At 35.6% G+C, this 20,725-nt stretch overlaps 1 protein-coding gene across 1 annotated transcript in view; it reads left to right on the top strand.

Annotated features, from left to right (window-relative positions):
* The first annotated feature begins 5,634 nt into the window (after positions 1–5,634).
* CFAP47 (cilia and flagella associated protein 47) overlaps positions 5,635–20,725 on the top strand; it is a 442,460-nt gene continuing 427,369 nt past the window's right edge. Inside the window, 4 exon segments of the mRNA XM_021669675.2 lie at positions 5,635–5,647; positions 6,127–6,168; positions 14,382–14,578; positions 19,207–19,358. Coding sequence (XP_021525350.2) covers positions 5,635–5,647; positions 6,127–6,168; positions 14,382–14,578; positions 19,207–19,358 — 404 coding nt within the window.

The raw sequence follows: 20,725 nt of genomic DNA, 5'->3' as shown, positions 1-20,725 counted from the left end.
GGAAGTGGCCCACAAGGAAAGGAGAGGTTTGAATGACTTAAACAAATTCATCCAGTCAAGGATGTCAAATATAACTGCAATTGCCTGCTAGCACTTTTGATTATACCGACACCTTATGTGGCATGGGAAAGGGTTACCACTAAAAATAAATCAAGGCCTTTATTGCTGATTTCACGTTTTCTTGCTACATAGGTCAACCAAGAAAGTATCAACTGGCTATTTACATTTCCACAAGAAAACAACAGACAACTTACAACTGCCTATAAATATAGTGGAGGACACTTGAAACGAGAAACCAGATAATCAATCTGCCTCACTGGCACAAATTTACTGAGCGAATTCTCACCAGGTGTGCTGTCTCTGCAGGATTTTATATATTCTTCACACTGTCTGGATGAATTATATTCATATAAATGAAATAAATCTCCCTTTGAATCCACAAGAAAAGTGGAATGCTTTAGAATTGTGAGCAAAGTGGTATACTCACCATCCGGAATATTGTGCACAAACACAACGAGGTTTTATATTTCATTATACTCTTAGACTTCATGCATATTTTTCTCAGATATCCCAATGGTAACACTTTCAGGAGTAGAGGATACTATATAAATTTTATTTATTTGAATTTATTTAAATTTTTATTTAAATTTTATATTGATGTAATTGTAGATTCACATGCAGTTAGAAAGAATAATACAGAAATATCTTATGTAAAATTTTTCAAACTTCCCTTAATGGTAACATTTTGCAAAACTATCATATAATATCATAACCAGGCTGTTAACATTTATATAATACCCTGTATTATTCAGATTTCCAGTTTTACCAGTACACATGTCTGTATATGTCTGTGTATGTGTGTATTTAGTTCTAAACAATTTTGTCACCTTTGAAGGTTCATGCATCCTCAACCATAGTCAAGACAACACTTCCAACAAAACAGAGATATCTTACCTGGCTCTTTTTTTTTTTTTTTTTTAATTTGAAATGGAGTCTCACTCTGTTGCCCAGGCTGGAGTACAGTGTTTCAATCTTGGCTCACTGCAACCTCTGCCTCTTGGGTTCAAGCAATTCTCTTGCCTCAGCCCCCTGAGCAGCTGGGATTACAGGCACGTGCCACCACGCCTGACTAATTTTTGTATTTTTAGTAGAGACGGGGTTTTGCCATGTTGGCCAGGCTGGTCTTGAACCCCAGACTTCAAGTGATCTGTCCATCTCAGCCTCCCAAAGTGCCAAAGTGCTAGGATTACAAACATGAGTCATCATGCCCAGCCATCCTGCTCTTTTATAATCATACCCAGTGTGCTTCTGCCTCACCCTATACTTAACCACTGACATGTCCTCCATTTCTAAAATGCTATCATTTTAAACATTACAGAAAGGAATCATGCATTATATCATCTTTTGGGAATAGCTTTTTTCTCACTCAACTATTGATACATCCAAGTTTCTGTGTGTATCAATAGTTAATTCCTTTTCATTATTGAGTAGTGTTCCATGGTATAGATATATGACAGTTTGTTTAACAATTTACCTGTTGAAGAGCACTCAACTCTTTTCAGGTTTGAGTTTTATGAATAAAGCTGCAATGAATATTCAGTTTTGTGTGAACTTAGTTTGCATTTCTCTAGGATGAATGTGTGTGACTGCAATTGGTGGACTGTATGGTAGTTACATTTTTAGTTTAATAAGAAAATGTAAAACTGCTTTCCAGAGGGCTATGTTACATTCCCACCAGAAATTTCTGAATGATCCAGTTGCTCCACATTGTCATGAGGTTTTGATGTTATCCTTATTTTTTATATTAGAAGATGACAATTTAGTGGACTTTCATCAAGCAGCTCTTGGTCACATACACACACTTTCCACATCATCAAGTTCCCAATATAGTTTAGCGTAATTTTGTTTGGATTAACATACAACTTTTTTTTTTTAGTTTTAATTTTAATTTTTGTGGGAATGTAATGGGCATATATATTTATGGGGTACATGTGATGTTTTGATAACAGGCATGTAATACATAATAATCACATTATGTAAAATGAGGTATCTGTCCCTTCAAGCATTTGTCTTTTGTATTATAAACAATTCAGTTACACTGTTTTAGTTATTTTACAATATACAACTAAATTATTTTTGAGTATAGTGACCCTGTTGTGCTATCAGATACTAGGTCTTATACATTCTTCCTAACTACGTTTTCTTTTTTGTAAACAGTAACCACCTCAACCTCCACCCCACCCTCCCACTATGCTACCCAGACTCTGGTAACCATCCTTCTACTCTCTACCTTCATGATTTCAATTGTTTTAATTTTTAGATGCTACAAATAAGTGAGAACCTGTGAAGTTTCTCTTTATGTATGTGGCTTCTTTTATTTAGCATAATGATCTTCCGATTCATCCATGTTATTGCAAATGACAGGACCTCATTCTTTTTACGGCTGAATAGTAATCCATTCTGTATAAGTACCTCACTTTTTTGATCCATTCATCTGTTGATGGACACTTAGGTTACTTCTAAATCTTGGCTGTTGTGAACAGTGCTGCAACAAACATGGGAGTGCAAATACCTCTTTGATATACTGATTCCCTTTATTTTGGGCATATACTCTGTAGTGGAATTGCTGGATTATATGGTAGCTCAATTTTTAGTTTTATTGAGGAACCTCCAAATGTTCTCCATAGTGGTTGTACTAATTTACATTCCCACTAACAGTGTATGAGGGTTCCCTTCTCTCCATATCCTGGCCAGCATTCGTTATTGCCTGTCTTTGGATATAAGCTATTTTAAGTGGGGTGAGATGATATCATGTTGTAGTTTTGATTTGCATTTCTTTGATGATGAATGATGTTGAGTACATTTTTTTCTTTTTTTTTTTTTTAAATATATTTTACTTTAAGTTCTGGGATACATGTGCACAGTGTGCAGGCATGTTACATAGGTATACATGTACCATGGTGGTTTTCTGCACCTATCAACCCGTCATCTAGGTTTTAAGCCCCGAGTGCATAAGGTATTTGTCTTTCTAATGCTCTCTGTCCCCTCACCCCCAACCACTCGAAAGGCCCTGGTGTGTGTTGTTCCCCTCCCTGTGTTCATGTGTTCTCATTGTTCAACTCCCACTTGTGAGTGAGAACATGCAGTGTTTGGTTTTCTGTTCCTGTGTTAGCTTGCTAAGGGTGATGGCTTCCAGCTTCATCCATGTCCCGGCAAAGGACATGATCTCATTCTTTTTTATGGCTACATAGTATTTCATGGTGTAAATGTACCACATTTTCTTTATCCAGTCTATCATTGATGGGCATTTGAATTGATTCCAAGTCTTTGCAGTTGTAAATAGTGCGGCAATAAACATATGCATACATGTGTCTTTATCATAGAATGATTTATATTCCTTTGGGTTTATACCTAGTAATGGGATTGCTGGGTCAAATGGTATTTCTGGTTCTAGATCCTCAAGGAATTGCCACATTGTCCCCCACAATAGTTGAATTAATTTATACTCCCACCAACAGTGTAAAAGCATTTCTATTTCTCCACATCCTTGCCAGCATCTATTTTTTCCTAACTTTTTAATATTTGCCATTCTGACTGGCATGAGATGGTATCTCATTGTGGTTTTGATTTGCATTACTCTAATAATCAGTGATGATGAGCTTTTTTTCATGTGTTTTTTGGCCTCATAAATGTCTTCTTTTGAGAAGTGTCTGTTCATATCCTTTGCCCACTTTATGGTGGGGTTGCTTTTTTCTTGTGAATTTGTTTAAGTTCCTTGCAGATTCTGCATACTAGATCTTTGTCAGATGGATAGATTGCAAATGTTTTCTCTTATTCTGAGCTTCTTCATGGAGAGGAGTTTCTGACGTATGCTAACAGGGATGAGAAATCAGTTTATCCAACATGGAATGACATAAAGGATTTGGGTACACTACAAGTTATATTTTCTCCAACCATTCAACAGGAGCAAACATTTCCTATTCCTACTCTCTTCTCTCAACTCCTGCCCCTGAAGATGTAATTGCTAAGATTACTGGTATTCTTTAGATGCAAATTTTCAGTGTATTTTAAACACTCGTTTTTCATTATGAAGAATCAGCTACTTTATATATTTACTTTCTAAAATAATATATTTGTATATATATGATTTGATATATTAATTTTCAGTATGCTTTTGTATAAAATAAAATATATATAAATATAAATACATAGGTATATTTGATATATTAATTTTCAGTATGCTTTGCTTTTCTATAAAAGCAAAGCATACTGAAAATTAATATATCAAATTATATATGTATTTATATATACATATATATTATTTTAGAATCTGTATTGAACGTTTTTTTCATTATCTTTTTCACAGATTTTTCATCCCCTTTGGTTATGGAACCTATCTTCAAATTATCTCATTTATTTTGCCAATATCTCAAGCCCAATGGAAATGGGTTTTTTAGTATATTGCAAATAGCTAATACCAAAGGGGTTTTGGGAAGCACTAGGATCAAACAGGAAATGAAGTTCATATAGAGATATAAATGAATTGAGGTATGAAAGATTCTTGAAACATTTGATGAATAATTGCTTTCACAATTACTACTTTGGGACTTTTTTGTCATTGCATTCAGCAATCAACTAGTCATATTTATTCGGGTCCTGATTGGATTGTAGTTGCATTCTATACTCAATAGACATTAATATCCTATAGCCAAAATATATCTGATACAAAACTAGTTTTGTCTAAAACACCAGTGTATATAGTTCACCAATCAAATACTGAACTCTTAAATAAAAGATAGAAAGATACAGCAATTTTTGCTTTGACAAAAGCATAAAGTTAAAGGGAGAAATGACAAAAACTAAATTGGAAATGTACAACAAAGGGAAAGGGCAAAAATTCGGGCATGTTGAAATGATGGAAAAAATCAGAGTGAAATAATTTAAAAATACATTCCCAGTCATTACCTAGATATAGTAAATCACAACAGAGAAATATAATTATTAATACAAATGCAAGAGAAAAATTAGGGAAACCAGAATGCAAAAGTGATTATGTATTTGATAGAAGTATTGAAACTCAACAAGGAATTCCCAGAGAATAAATAAGGGAACGTGCTATCTAAAGAATTAATGTTCAGTTGTTAAGTTCTGCTAATCATGCACTAAATAAAAGTTTTGAGAGAATTTTTAATATACTGTACTACACTTTGAAACTATTATCATAAATTATGCAGTAAATGATGTCGGGGTAGTTTGGATCAGCAAATCACTTTTATATCAGGGTAAATTTTATATGAATAAAACCCTAAACAAACAAAAACACGAAAAAGCCCCCAAAACCACCAAACAGAAGCAAGAGTGAACAAACAGTAAAAGCACCAGAAGGAACCATGGGAGAACATTGGTTTTTCATTGTCCAATTCTGACATAAGGAGAGTTTTTCTAAGAATAAATAAACATACTTTTTAAAAACCCGAAGCTATAACAATGATGTATTTCACTAACACAGTCATTAGAAAAGTTTAAAAAATACATATACAGAAACATATTTATGCAGACAAAACTGTTTTTCTTAATATATAAACCATTTCCACTATTGATAATAAATAGATCACCATTCCAAGAAAAAAATATATGAACACACAGAGTATAGGAAAAAATAAATACTAATGACTTTTAAATAAATGAAAAGATGTTCATTTACATCATAAGAGAAATGCAAATAAAGATGCATGGAAATATCCTTTCTTAGGTAAGATAGTTGCAAAAAATCAGAACATTGATAAACAAAATTTATGTTTTCTGTTGCTGCAGAACAAATTACTACAAAGTGAACAATTTAAGACAACAGACATTTATTATCTCACGTTTCTGGGGGGTCAGAAGTCTGAGCACTGCATGGCTGGATTCTCTGGTCAGAAATTCAAATGAACAAAATCAAGATGCCAGCAGAGCTACACTCCTTTCTGGTGGCTCTAGGGGAAGAACTAGATTCCAAGGTCATTTAGGTTGCTGATAGGATTTAGTTCATTTATCCTAGTGTATTCAAATTCAAATCAGTAATGGTGTATTAAGTTCTTCTCATGCTAAAAATGTCTCTGACTTCTCACTCACCCTGAGCTTGAGAAAGCTCTCTTACGTTAAATTAGGCTCACCTGGATACTCTTTGTATCTTAAGATCAGTTATGCCATACAAATTTACATAATCGTGGGAGTGATAACTCATCATATCCACAGGTTTCGTGAATTAGTTCAGGATACATGAGTGGAGGGGGCATTTTAGAAACCCTGCCTACTACACATACTGTAATAGCTTAAGTGTGGGAAGAAATGTACTTTCATTTTTTGCTAGACTGTGATTAATATAAACTCATTGAAGAACAACTTTCTAGTTTCTATTAACAGTGACATTTCTTGATATCCATCTAGTGGCAAGTGCATAGAATTTTGACTCATCAATTCTCCTTATAGTAATTCTATATTATTCTATAGATATACTCACACATGTGAGAAAAAATATACACAGTGGCAGTCATCACTACCCTGTTTGTAATTTTTTAAAAAATTGCAAACAACTCAAGGTGAATTGGAAGTTCACCAGGTCAATGAATTATACATCCACATAATGGAATATTATGCTGTTGTAAAAAAAATGAAGATACTCTTGATGTACTGATATGTCTTCCAAGATGTATTGTTGTGTGAAATAAGCAGTAATGATGTAATAGTATGCTATGAGTGATATAAAAAAGAGGGGGAAAATATTCCCCCCTCCCCTGTGCCCTACAGGTACATGTAGCAATGTTTGGAGTTAGTTTGGGGGGTCATAATTGAGGGGAGGAGGATGTGCTGCTGACATCCAGTGGGTAAAGGCCAAGGAAGTAGCTAAATATTCTACAATGCATAGGATAGCACCTTAAAAATATAATTATCTGGTCAAAAATGTCAATAGTTCTGAAGTTGAGAAATTCTGCTGTAAAACTGCCATTTTGAGATTTTCAGAGTCTTGTTGGTTTTAAAGTTTCATGAAAAAGTCTGTGTCCATTTTGCTTATTCATATGAGTACTATATAATTCAGCCAAATTATTTCCTAGTTCTTCACATTTCCATACTGGAAAGTCCTGATGTTTTAGATTGTCTTCCCCTCAATTCCTCTAGATGTTATTATCCAACTCTGTTAAAACTTTCTTGAGATAGATCGACTATAAGTGCCAACATCCTTTCAGGTAGTACAAGAAATGGCCCTGTAGGAGAGTAAAATAATGCAAAAATTATTCTTGCTACTATCAAGTGAGGCCTCTCCTGATGAGAGATACTGCATGAAATGATTGACTTTCAATTGCCTGTTTCACTCAGGAATCTATAATTACTCAGGAACTAAAGGTATTACTTGCTATCAAGTATTTGCCCCCAGTGAACATGAGAGGAAAATCCAGCATCACTGCAGTAGTTTAGAGATAGGAAATGTCATCAGCACCTTTGGATGGCTAAAACAAGGTTTTTCAAAAGATATGATACTCAGTCTAATAGGGTGTATTATCAGAACTGTTCAACTTCATGGGGACATGCCCTTCTGAGTTCCTGTCCTCTGTTGGTGTCTGCACTGATCAGATTTAGCTGCTCTATAGGGACTCAAACTAATAGTGCCTTAAATGTGATTTAGTTTCAACTCTCTCTCAGATAGTCCTAGCTGGGTTGGTAGTTTTGCTAGACAATTTAGTGAGGGCCCAGGTTTCTTTGATCTTTTCACTCTACCACCTTAAAGTGATCAGGTGGCCCACTACCATATTTACAATGAGCCCAAGAAACAAGATAAGAGGGTAGGGAAAGCATATCCCACCATTGTAATGTACCACTTTAACGTTATAGTTCAGAAGTGGCACAAGTCAGTTTCACTCACAACAAAACTTGTTTGCGTGGCTACATTTAGAAACGAGAAAGCCTGGAAAATGTAATCAACCTAGTACAGTCATAGGCACATCTAAAAACTCTACCATGAAAAAATAGGGAAAATGGATAATGCAGCACAGTTAGCAGTCTCTGAAATGATTTCTGTTTGTAGTAAAGCACACTTGTTACTAATGTTAGAGAAACGTGTATCCTTTGGCCCTGATCTCTTGAAGCCTTTCCTCATTCATCATATCCTTTGTAAAAACAATGGATTATTTTTCTGTTAATTCATCTTGCCATCCAATTCATGCTATTTTATTGGATCCAGGCATTAGTCTCATCAATTTATTCTTATTGGCATGGCTTTTTATTATCTGGAAGAACTTTTAATCATATGCTATCTTAGTCAATTGTTTGGTACATTACTGAGTTTCAAATTATTTCATAAACACCTTGATTACCATACGTTTTAATTTTATATCAATGATTTTGGGGGAAGAGGTGGTTTGTAGCTGTCTGAATAACTTATTAAGTGGTGATTTCTGAGATTTTGGTGGCTCTGTCACTGAAGCATTGTACACTGTGCCCAATATGTAGTCTTTTATCCCTCACCCTGCTTCTGCCCTTCCTCCTGATCCTGAGTCTCCGAAGTTCATTATATCATTCTTTTTTTTTTGAGACAGAGTCTCGCTCTGTCACTCAGGCTGGAGTGCGGTGGTGCAATCTCAGCTCACTGCAACCTCTGTCTCCTGGGTTCAAGGAATTCTCCTGCCTCAGCTTCCCGAGTAGCTGGGACTACAGGCATGCCCACCACACCCAGCTAATTTTTTGCACTTTTAGTAGAGACAGGGTTTTACCATGTTGGCTGGGCTGGTTTTGAACTCCTGACCTCAGGTGAACAACCCACCTCGGCCTCTCCAAGTGTTGGGATTACAGGCATGAGCCACTGCACCCAGTCCATTATATCATTCTTATGCCTTTGCATCTTCATAGCTTTGCTCGTACTTATAAGTGAGAACATATGATATTTGATTTTTCATTCCTGAGTTACTTCACTTAGAATAGCAGCCTCCAACTCCATCCAAATTACTTCAAAGGCCATTATTTTGTTTCATTTTATGCCTGTGTGCCTAGAGGAAATCTTTTTATCCTATTTCAGTAACATCTAAGTCAGTATTCTAACCACTATTGTAGATTTTTCTTGATTGCCTGCAGACTCCATTTTAAATAAATTATTTGATCTTTTCAATCATTTTTTTCAGTCTTTTAAGCAGATCTAAAAGTAAATATCCAAAAACTCTACTAAGGATAATTTTGCATACTTCCTCATTGTTATCTCTGCCTTGGTGTTCAGAAGCTCTACACTTCATTAGAATTTCCACTAGCTATGTATGAAGTAGAGTCTTTGATTTCTAGTTCATATGGCAACTTTTATAGTTATTAGATGAGAGTTATATTTTTTTCCTAAATTAATTCAGAGTAGAATGGCATGTCTGAATGGAACATTTAGGATGTCTCTTCTTAACCTCAATGGCTCCATAACAGTACTATTCATCATTCACTATAATAATAAAATAAAAGCCTTATTTGTAATATATACATTGTTTCAGTAAGAACATTTTTTTTTGACTTTTACATACAAGTTCTTGCCAATTAAGCTGTTTTGGAAATGTGAACAAAAATGCACACACATATTTAATCCATGGTATATAATCGATATTATTCTCCATGAAGCCCCCAGAAGATTTTTAAAAAATATAAATATATATCTATACGTATAATATATAATACTATATATTTTAATTACTATTATGCAAAATCTCTTGTCATTTTGTGTTATTTGTTCAACTTTAATTACATAAATATGCATTGATGAAAATTTGGTTAAAAACAGGTTACACTTCAATAAAAAGCCTTGAACTCTTAGTCAACATAGTACTGGAAATCCTAGCTAAAGCAATCAGACAAGAGAAAGACATGAAATGGAAGAAGTCAAATTATCTCTTTTTGAGATGATATGATCTTATATTTGGAAAAAAAAAATCTGAAGACTCCAGAATAAAAGCTATTAGAACTGATAAACAAATTCAGTAAAATTGCAGTTTGCAATATCAACATACAAAAGTCAGTAGCATTTCTATATGCCAACAGTGAACAATCTGGAAAAGAAATTTAAAAAGTAATCCCACTTATAATAGCTACAAATAAAATTAAGTATCTAGGAATTAACCAAAGAAATGAAAGATCTCTAAAATTAAAATTATGAAACACTAATGAAAAAATTGAAGGGGACACCAAAAGCATGGAAAAATATTCTATGTTCATGGATTGGAAGAAACAATATTGTCAAAATGTCCATAAGACCCAAATCAATCTGCAGATTCAATGTAATCCCTATCAATATACCAATGACATTCTTCACAGAAATAGAAAAAAAATACTGAAATTTATATGGAACCACAAAAGACTCATAGTAGCCCAAACTATTGTAAGCAAAAAGAAAGAAACAGAACAAATCACATTACCTTACTTCAGATTATACTACAGAGCTGTAGTAACCAAAGCAGCATAGTCCTGGCATAAAGACAGACACATAGACCAATGGAACAGAAGAGAGAACCCAGAAACAAATCCACATACCTACAGTGAACTCATTTTTGACATAGATGCCAAGAACATACACTGGGGAAAAGACAGTCTCTTTAATAAATGGTGCTGGATAAAAAAGGACGAGTTCATATTCTTTGCAGGGACATGGATGAATCTGGAAACTGTCATTCTCAGCAAACTGACACAAGAACAGAAAACCAAACACCACATGTTCTCACTCATAAGTGGTGTTGAACAAGGACAACACATGGACACAGGGAGGGGAACATCACATACTGGGGTCTGTTGGGACTGGGGGTCTAGGGAAGGGATAGTGGAGGTGGAGAGATTGGGGAGGGCTAACATTAGGAGAAATACCTAATGTAGGTGAAGGGAGGATGGAGGCAGCAAACCACCATGGCATGTATATACCTATGTAACAATTTGGCAAGATCTGCACGTGTACCTCAGAACTTAAATAATAATAAAAATAAATAAATAAATAAAGGTGCTGGAAATACTGGATGTCCATATGCAGAAGGAAACAAGCCCCATATATCTTGTAACATACAAATATCAAATAAAAATGAGCCAAAGACTTAAATTTAAGACTTCAAACTATAAAACTGCTACAAGAAAGCATTGAGGAAACTCTCCAGTGTACTGTTCTGGGCAAAAATTTATTGAGTAGTACCCTACAAGTACAGGCAAGCAAGGCAAAAATTGACAAATAGGATCACATCAGGTAAAAAAGCTTCTTTACAGCAAAGGAAATAATCCACAAAGTGAAGAGACAGCACACTGAATGGGAGAAAATAGTGACAAACTACCCATATGACAAGGGATTAATAACCAGAATATATAAGGAGCTCAAACAACTCTATAAGAAAAAAAAAATTCAATGATCCAATCATAAAATGAACAAAAATGCAAATAGACATTTCTCAAAAAGAGACATACAAATTGCAGTCACATGAAAAGGTGTTCAACATCACTGATCATCAGAGAAATGCAAATAAAAACTACAATGAGATATCATCTCACTATAAATAAAATGGCTTTTATCCAAAAATCAAGCAATAGTAAATACTGGAAGGGAATCCTCATATACTGTTGGTGGGAATGTAAATTATTTAAAACCACTACGAAGAACAGTTTGGAGATTCCTGAATAAATTAAAAATTGACCTACCATGTGATCCAGCAATCCCGCTGGTGGGTATATACCTGAAAGAAAGGAAATCAGTATATCAAAGAGGCAGCTGCACTCACATGTTTGTTGCAGCACTGTTCATGATAGCTAAGATTTGGAAGCAACTTAAGTGTCCATCAGCAGACAAATTGATAAAGAAAATGGGGTACATATACACAGTGGAGAACTATTCAGACATAAAAAGGAATGAGATCCAGTTACTTGCAACAACGTGGAAGGAACTGGAGACCATCATGTTAAGCGAAATAAGCCAGGTACAGAAAGAGAAACATTGTATGTTTTCCTTATATGTGGGATCTAAAAATCAAAACAGTGAATTCATGCATAAAGAGAGTAGAAGGATGATTTCCAGAGGCTGGGAAGGGTAGTGGGGGGCATCAGGAGAGGTGGGGATGTTTAATGTATATTAAAAAATCATTTAAAAGAATGAATAAGACCTACTATTTGCTAGCACAACAGGGTGACTTGACTATAGCCAATAATTACTTAATTGTACATTTTAAAATAAATGAAAGAATATAATTGAATTGTTCATAACACAAAAACTAAATGCTTGAGGTGATGGATACCCCATTCTCTATGATGTAATTTCATCTTACATGCTGGTATCAAACCATCTTATATAACCCATAAATATATATACATCAACCCACCTACCCACAAAAATTAAAAATGGAAAAAATTAAAAAGTCTTTATATGGCCATAATTTGAAAATAGAAGCTGAACAAGAGAGTTTAGAGATAAAGAAGTGATGCAAAAATTAGAATATTTCATCTAAAATTAATAGTTTGAGTAGATAAAAGAATATATAAGAAGCCAAGAAGGTTTATATATAGTTACTAAGGACAATGGATTGAGCTTTAGGCTTGGTGAAATTGTAGAGCTATGTGACATTCTGCCTTTGTTGATGAGAATACCAACAGAACAGAAAAACAAAATTGTTCTTCATTTGATTTTTATTGCCATATCTTTGGATTGTACACAGAAGTCCAGCCTTGGGTTTTCTCCTTGAGAGTAAACAATAGGGAGTTTTGAGACCTCTTTGGAGTTTCCAGTTTTTTTAGAAATTGATTGAGGGGCTTTGTATGAATTGCGGTCTTGATTCAGTCAAGTTATATGAGCCATTGTTATTTCAGTGCTATAAAATTGCCCTGCTTAGGGGCACAGGAATATGAACAGGATTTGTATTGTGATATAGTAGTAGCAACTAGTATAAAAATTCCAGCCATGATTCACATCTCCTACTTATTAAACCAAGATATATAGAATTTTGAAAGATAATGTTGATGGTTTGCATCTATCAATTCCTAAGAATTTGCAAATAATAATCACCATCACCACTTCTGCTATTCTCAACTACTGCCAGCAGTTCCAAGAAATGTGACTACTTGTCTTTGTATTTAGAGCTACTTACTAATCTCAGCGTCCTTGTGGAAAATGAAGCCAGAAATTCTTTATCATTATGGTACTGTGAGAACCTTTTAAAAGTGTTGTGGGAAAAGTTTTACTGTTGAAGAATGATTAACTGTCTGGCAGATGGAGAGGCCATTCTCCTCAGTGAATATAAAGTGTAGCAGCAAGGAGGAAATGAAAGCATGTGGTATGTTTTGAAACTCTCAGATAAGAAAAGGACGAGGAGAGAGTAGGGACGGGGCAATGTGAATATGAGTTTGTTGGAAATGTCCTCATCTAGCAGTGAGGATGTGTGATCTCTGTCTCCTGAGCAACACCATTTCACAAATGAAGACCCTGGAATAGTTAACAAGTTTCCTAAAGCCTCTATATTCAACGTGTGGCCCCTGAACCGGCAGCATTGTGATTACCTGGGAGCTTGCTTGTTATAAACACAGTTAGGGCTTGCTTCAGACATACTGAAACAGAATCTGCATTTTAAAGAAAAGACCTAGAGGAGTGCTTTTACATTGTGTGTGTGTGTGTGTGTGTGTGTGCGCGCGCGCACGCACGTTTAAAAAGATATAGGTGTCACAATATGCATACTGTTTGGTCAATTTTGAAATTTAATACTGTGTAATGCATATCTCTTATGTCAACAAAGATCTACATTATTAGTCATCATGAATAAAAGTAAGTTATATCCATCGCTACTGATTGGTATTCATATTAATCTAATAATTTAGTATTGTAAGAAATATTCTGATTCAGAAACACTGGCATAAAGGCCACTGAGCAGGACATCTAGGAGATACTGACTTTGCTTCTCCTACATTTCTCCCTTTCTGTTATATCTTGCTGCCTTAATAGACCACGTGGGCACATCACTTTCACTGATCTGTTTATTCTTTGTAAATTTAAATTTTAACTGGATTATAAGGCCAATTTACAGTGCATCTGTGGACAGATTGCTTTGAAATGCGTGGTACTTTAAACTTGGTCTTAAGAGAGGTTCAGGAAAATGCCCACTAACCCAGTGTGATTTTAATGTCTTGCTAGGCCATGGCAAAGTGAGACGCCTCTGACGTTTGGGGTGCCACAGGTGTTTTGCAGTTACTCTGGTGACACCTGTGACCGGGGGGTCTATTCGGGTAACAATTCGCGCAGCTTGGGAGGCGCCAATGAGGGCAGGGCTTGCAACTAGCGCTTGGCGTCCGATGGTTGCCTAGCGACGGTCGTCCGCGCTAATCCTTGATCGGTCAGATCCTGCTCTGTTTTCCGTCTACTGAGAGGGCAGCTATGAACACCCCAAGGGGTTCCCTCGTCCCCCGGGACATTGAGAGCCTGGGGAGAGACATGCAGCTGCGGGTGATCCCGCCTGAGCTGAGGTTCCTGGACGCGACGGCCGGGAGTGTGTACCGCCTCTCGTTTGTTGTGCATAACCTTGGCAGCTGGAACCAGAAAATCCGGTTTGAGGAGCCCACTAAGCCACAGGTGACACACTAAGGGGTGCTGGGAGCAGGACGTTGTGAGAGCGCCTCCTCACCTGGCGTCTCTTTTTGCCCTAGGGAGTAGACATCTGGCTCCTGCCGGGATGGAGGAAGAATTGGGCTTCCCGGGAAACAGTGACAGGTTTCTGTGTGTCTGCTTTTTTTGTTTTCCTCTTTGTTTTCTGTTTTATTAAGGATTAGGAGATGGGAAAGACAGGGTGGAGAAAAGCTGATCTAGAGCCTCCCCATTTCTTCAACCTGGGTTTAGAAACTTGTTAACAATCCCCAAATCTGTGCAACTTGGTTTTATGATTTTGCACTTGCCTTAAGAATTATGAGAACAAAATTCTCTATTAACTGCCCTTTGAGTCATAAAGTGCCTGATAACTCCAGGAGTGGTAGGATTAGTGGAAAGATTAATTTTTTCACATTTTAACAAACATTTGTTAAGCACATGCTATATAACAGGCAATAGACATGAGGAATACAGAATGGGCACAGCCCTGCCCTCACAGAACTTTTAGAAAGTAATGAAGGGGTTTTAGTACAGATCTAACCATCACGAAAGTTAATGTTTCTATTTTCTAATATAAAAGAGGGCAGAATTTCCTCTGTGTATCACCGTGTTATTTTACATCATGTATGTGAATGGATGGTTATTAGTTCAGTATGATCACATTTTTGATATAGGAAACGTGATGAGAATTTTTGAAATGTAAGCAATAAATAACTGAAAATTTCAAGAGATGGCCCAATGATAAATATTGTTGAATACAGCTTGACTTATATGTAGAAATAAAAAGATGTCCATTATTTTTAAATTAAATTTACATATATTTCTTTGTATATATGTAGAAAAACCTATATTAACGATTAGAAGAGCAACGAGAAAAAGGACTTCCATGTTATAATTTTATTCTGTTAAAAAATTGGTGTATTATTTACCTACATTATTAAAGTGCACACATCTCAAAAGTAAAGTTTGATGAATTTACAAAAAACTAAATATGTGTGTGTGTGTTTCAATAGGTAGATAGATAATCTCCATTAGCTACTACCTGGATCAAATAGTAGAATATGTTCACCACACCATAAGATCACCAGTGCTTCCTCCTTACAGTACCTGCAGTAATCGCCCTGTGGAACTGACCACTATTCTGATTTCTAACACCATTGATGAGTTTTCCCTGTCCTTGGCTTTCATATAAATGGAATAATGTTTTAATGATTTTTATATTTAAATATTTTTATTAAAAAGTATGTCTCAAGAGACTATTAACTCCTCTTTAAATCAAAAAGTACTTGCTTACTCCAGATACTGTAAAATTAGGGAGAAGCTGTGTTATTTCACTACCTTAGCACATATTTATGGAACAATTGAATGTGTATCTGAAAATATTTTCTTTTGAAATTCAAGCTGGTGGTAATGTTTGGATGTGGACAAACACTATTTTATGGATGTTTAGGGGATAATTGTATGGATGGTTTCTGTACAGTAACAAGAAAAATATTATAATTGGTTGTATTTTGATTTATATCTAGGAAAGCAAGGAAAATGGAAAACAATTTATTCCACAGGTCTTGACATTGACAAGAGAATATCCAGATATGCTTACTAGTTAGAAACCAATATCAGTGTAAATTTTCCTTTGTTGCAAGACTATGAAATGCACTCCTGGTCCTTCATAGGCATAAAGGGAATTAGATAAATTGTGAAAACTGCATCTTGGGGGGGAAAAGGGAATAAGAAAAAGTGAAAACAAGGTGCTGTGGAAAGGTCATTGTCATCATCACTATTGTAATTACTCAGAAAATGATTCCTCTAACATACAGCAGTGCTTGTTTTCCACTCAGACTCAAGAACCTGCATTGACCCTATGTATTGAATACCCACTTTGTGCCATAAGATGCTGGTAGAAAAATAAGAAGACACATACTTTTAATTGTGTGCCAATGTGAATTTGAATTGTCAATTCAAATAGAATTGATAGTACTATTACTGATTTTCAAGAACATCCTTCAATCTCACCAATATTATTAATCTAAGCATGATTTTATGGCTTGTGTAGCCTCTGGTCTGGTCAGACCAGTCTTACTCATAACTGCCCCTCTCCCTTTGGACTCAGACCTCTTTTTCTTCTCACCCGCATTTTCATTCCCTGTCATCTGCAAGAATCATCCCTTTCAAAATCCCATCCATCTTTTAAGTTCAATGTGAGTCCTCATTTTCTCTAAGAAGTCTCTTATTATTTTTCTCCCAAATTATTTCTGTCATACTGGATACCATTTTCATTTCCAGACATTCCTTACAGTTTGAATTTGTGCCCCTCTGCCTTTTGGTAAATGTTAGTACTGCCTCCATTTTCAGCTCATAAACTGTTAAGAGTAGGGATGGTGCCTTGCACACATTTGCATCTCACTAAGAGTGCTCAGCAACATGCAGTTTGACCAAAAGCACATGGTTCTGAAGTACTGGTTTTCCTTCTTGAAACTATAGTTTACTTAAAAGAAGATAGTCAAACCTGATACGTGGACTTCCACCACCCAAAGGCTTATGTGGAAAATATTGTATCCCTTGTTTTCCTTTTGTTCTATAATTGCAGGAGGGTTGAGGGTTGGAATGTGGTAGTTATGAGGTATCAGCATTGTTTGCTGAAAGTGTGAAGCTCCCAGATCAATGTTAATTCCAAATCACTCCACTTCTGTATATCCTTAATTGCTGCAAAGCACTATTTAGACTCAGCCTCACATTAAAATCCCTGGATAATTATTTTCAACATAACCTCCATTGTTTCTGATTGAGGACTCTTGCCTAGGGAGGCTGGCTTATTACCTGCTTTCTGAGAGACTATTTTGCTTATTCTTGTTTCTGCCTGTGTCTGAGATATTTTTACACCTATAATAAGCACCTTCCTTGCTGCTTCTCCACCTTTAACATCCATTCCCTAAGACTAGGCAAAGTACACTCCTTTCTAGCCCACAATAATCATGTCCTCTTATGGATTTTCATGATGCTATGTCTGTATCACTCATATGGAGCTTAACTAGTTCCTGGCTTATATTTAATTTTCAAGGGGTATATAGTCTGCTTCCTTAAAGAGATTATATATTCAGGAGAGGAACTCTTTCTAGTTGAAGGCGAGGAAGTGCTTATGATTTAGAGTCAGACAGATGTGTGTTTTTGAGTGTTCACTTCCTGAGTGACTTGAGACATTAATTATACTTTACATGTCCCAGTTCCCTCATCTATATACTGAGAGCCTTTAATATCAGCCTCACAGGACTGTAGAAGTGTATTTACATAAGATAATAGATGTAAAATGCTTGACACATTATAAATGCACAATAGACATTATTTCTCTTTTTTTCTCCCTTTATATTTTTCCTGGCATCTAGCAAATGTCTTAGTAGAGCAAAAGTGTTTTTATCCTCTTTGTTATATTATTCTTTTATATTTCCTCCAAGTTATGAAGCTCAAATTGCCATAGATAAAGTATATAAAATATACATATATACATGCATGTCGGTATATATTATGTGTGGATATGATTGAGCAACATTTTTATTAGGTTGTTTTTCCTTTTTTCTGTATTTAGATTTTAAGCTTCTTAGACTAGAGGCCATGTTAGTTCTGTAAGTATCTTATATGTTCAAAGTAGCCCGTGAGCATTTACGTGTTTCTTATCTACCTGCATTGCCAGACTCAACTTGTGTACTCTTGAAAGTATATCTCAAAGATCTGGAATTGGATAGATATAAACATGAGCATTAAGTCTTTGCCTTTAGGTACATAAGACAAATACCACGTGCTCTCACTTATATGTGAAACATAAAAATTCAGATTCGCAGACGTAGAGAGTAGAATGGTGGTTACCAGAGGCTGAGGGTTGGGGTGGGCAGAGAAAAGACAAATGTTGGTCAAAGGGTACAAAGTTTCAGTTAAACAGGAGGAATTAGTTCTGGTGATCTATTGCACGGCAAGGTGACTATAGTTAATAATAATGTATTGAATATCTCAAAATTGCTAAAAGAATGGATTTTAAATGTTCTCAGTACAAACAAAGAAATGATGTGATAGATATGTTAATTAGCCTGATTTGCTCATTCCACAATGTATACCTGAATTGGTACATTACATTGTACTCAATGAATATATACAATTATTATTTGTCAATTAAAAATAAAATTAAAAGGCCAGGTACAGTGTCTCATGCCTATAATCCCAGCACTTTGGGAGGCTGAGGTGGGCAGATCGTGAGATCAAGAGATAGAGACTATCCTGGCCAACATGGTGAAACCCCGTCTCTACTAAAAATACAAAAAAATGGCGGGGTGTGGTGGCGCATGCCTGTAATCCCAGCTACTTGGGAAGCTGAGGCAGGAGAATTGCTTGAACCCATGAGGCAGAGGTTGCAGTGAGCCAAGATCGTGTCACTGCACTCCAGCCTAGCGACAGAGCAAGATTCGTCTCAAAAAAAAAAAAAAAAAATTAAATTAAAAAGTCTTTGCCATTAGGGCAAGAATACAGCCTATATTTTGATAATAATATAACACTCCTAACTATAGTTGCTCTGTTTTTTTTTTTTTTAAGCAGTTAATATGTATACTTTGATTCTCTTTCTCCCACTGAAGTTCACACTGATGTTGACCAGTCTGGATAAAGAACTTGCTTCTGGCCGTCACATGATAACTACGGTGGAATATCATCCGGATAAAGACGAAAACACTTCTGATCGAATACTTATTTCAGTAGGAAATAAATCAACAGAAATTCCTCTAATTGGGTATGTAATCTTCATAGTTCCTGCTGACACTTTGAATGCTCTTTAAATAAAAATGAGGGTCAGAGTAATATTCTGTATTTTTTTCTGACATAGTTTCCTTACAGTTGAACTGAAAGGACACATTTTTAGAAAACTGTAGTGTTTGTAAGAAATGAAACCTCATTCTCTGTTATTTTTATTATGATAATTACATTCAACAATTGAATGTATTAATAATTAGATTTTTGCAAACATATTCACATTTTAATTTAATTTTAAAGTATTGTCAGCTTCACTTCGCTAAATTTTACAATAGGCAAATGTTTGGTGTCAAAAAAACAAAATACTATTCTTCTGAGACTGGTTGAAAAATATGGATGGATATGAGTATAACAAAGAACTAAGTGACTGACTTGGAGATTAACTTTATTACAAATTATTTATTTGACCAGGATGAATGACGATTCATTTGTTGTTTTTATTTTATTTTGTTTTATTTTATTTTATTTCTGTCTCCAGGCTGGAGTGCAGTGGCACGATCGTGGCTCACTGCAACCTCCGCCTCCCGGGCATTTGTTGTTTTTTAAAATCAAAAGTATATTTCTGTTCGTTGTAAATTTACTTATCAAAGTTAGTGTTAAAATTTAAAATGTTTCTTTATTTATATCCATATATGTATGATTCTCCTTGTTTTCCCTAGCAAAATGTGATTTCCATAGGTGGTGTTCTTTTGCCTCTATTTATCCACCACCTACAGAATTAATCTGGAATATTTTCTCCTGATTACATGGTATTAGATATATACCTTTTAAAAAATTCCCTTTTATTCAGGCCAGATGCGGTGGCTCATGCCTGTAATCCTAGCACCTAGCACTTGGGGAGGCCAAGGCGGGCAGATGGCTTGAGCTCAGGAGTTGGAGACCAGCCTGGGTAACATGGTGAAACCCCACCTCTACAAAAATTATTAAAAAAAAAAAATAGCTGGGAGTGGTGGCACATGCCTGTAGTCTCAGCTATTTGTGGGGCTGAGGCAAGAGGATCAGTTGAACCCAAGAGCTCGAGGCTACAGTGAGCCTAGATCACGAGACTGCACTCCAGGCTGGATGACAAAGTGAGACCCTGTCTCAGAAAAAAAAATCCTCTTTTTCATTTCTATAAACTAAATGTAGATCCTCAATTATTTTGCTTCTTTGTGTTGTTGAGAAGTTCTGATTTAGCACATCATCCCATTTTGCATAGGAATCAAACAGTTGACACATGGTAGGTAAAAAACAAGCTATTAACCCAGTATAAATATTTAATTTGCATTTTGCAATTTAAGTAGGGCCGTTTTTGATGCATTCTGCACTTTGGCATATCTATGACTGGCACTCAGATTTGCTTGTTTG

The sequence above is a fragment of the Aotus nancymaae genome, unplaced genomic scaffold (assembly GCF_030222135.1).
Source record: "Aotus nancymaae isolate 86718 unplaced genomic scaffold, 86718_ANA_hifiasm-v0.15.2.pri h1tg000058l, whole genome shotgun sequence".
Taxonomy (NCBI): domain Eukaryota; kingdom Metazoa; phylum Chordata; class Mammalia; order Primates; family Aotidae; genus Aotus; species Aotus nancymaae.
The sequence above is the reverse complement of the archived record's forward strand: the minus strand, read 5'-3'. Positions and strand labels throughout refer to the sequence as shown.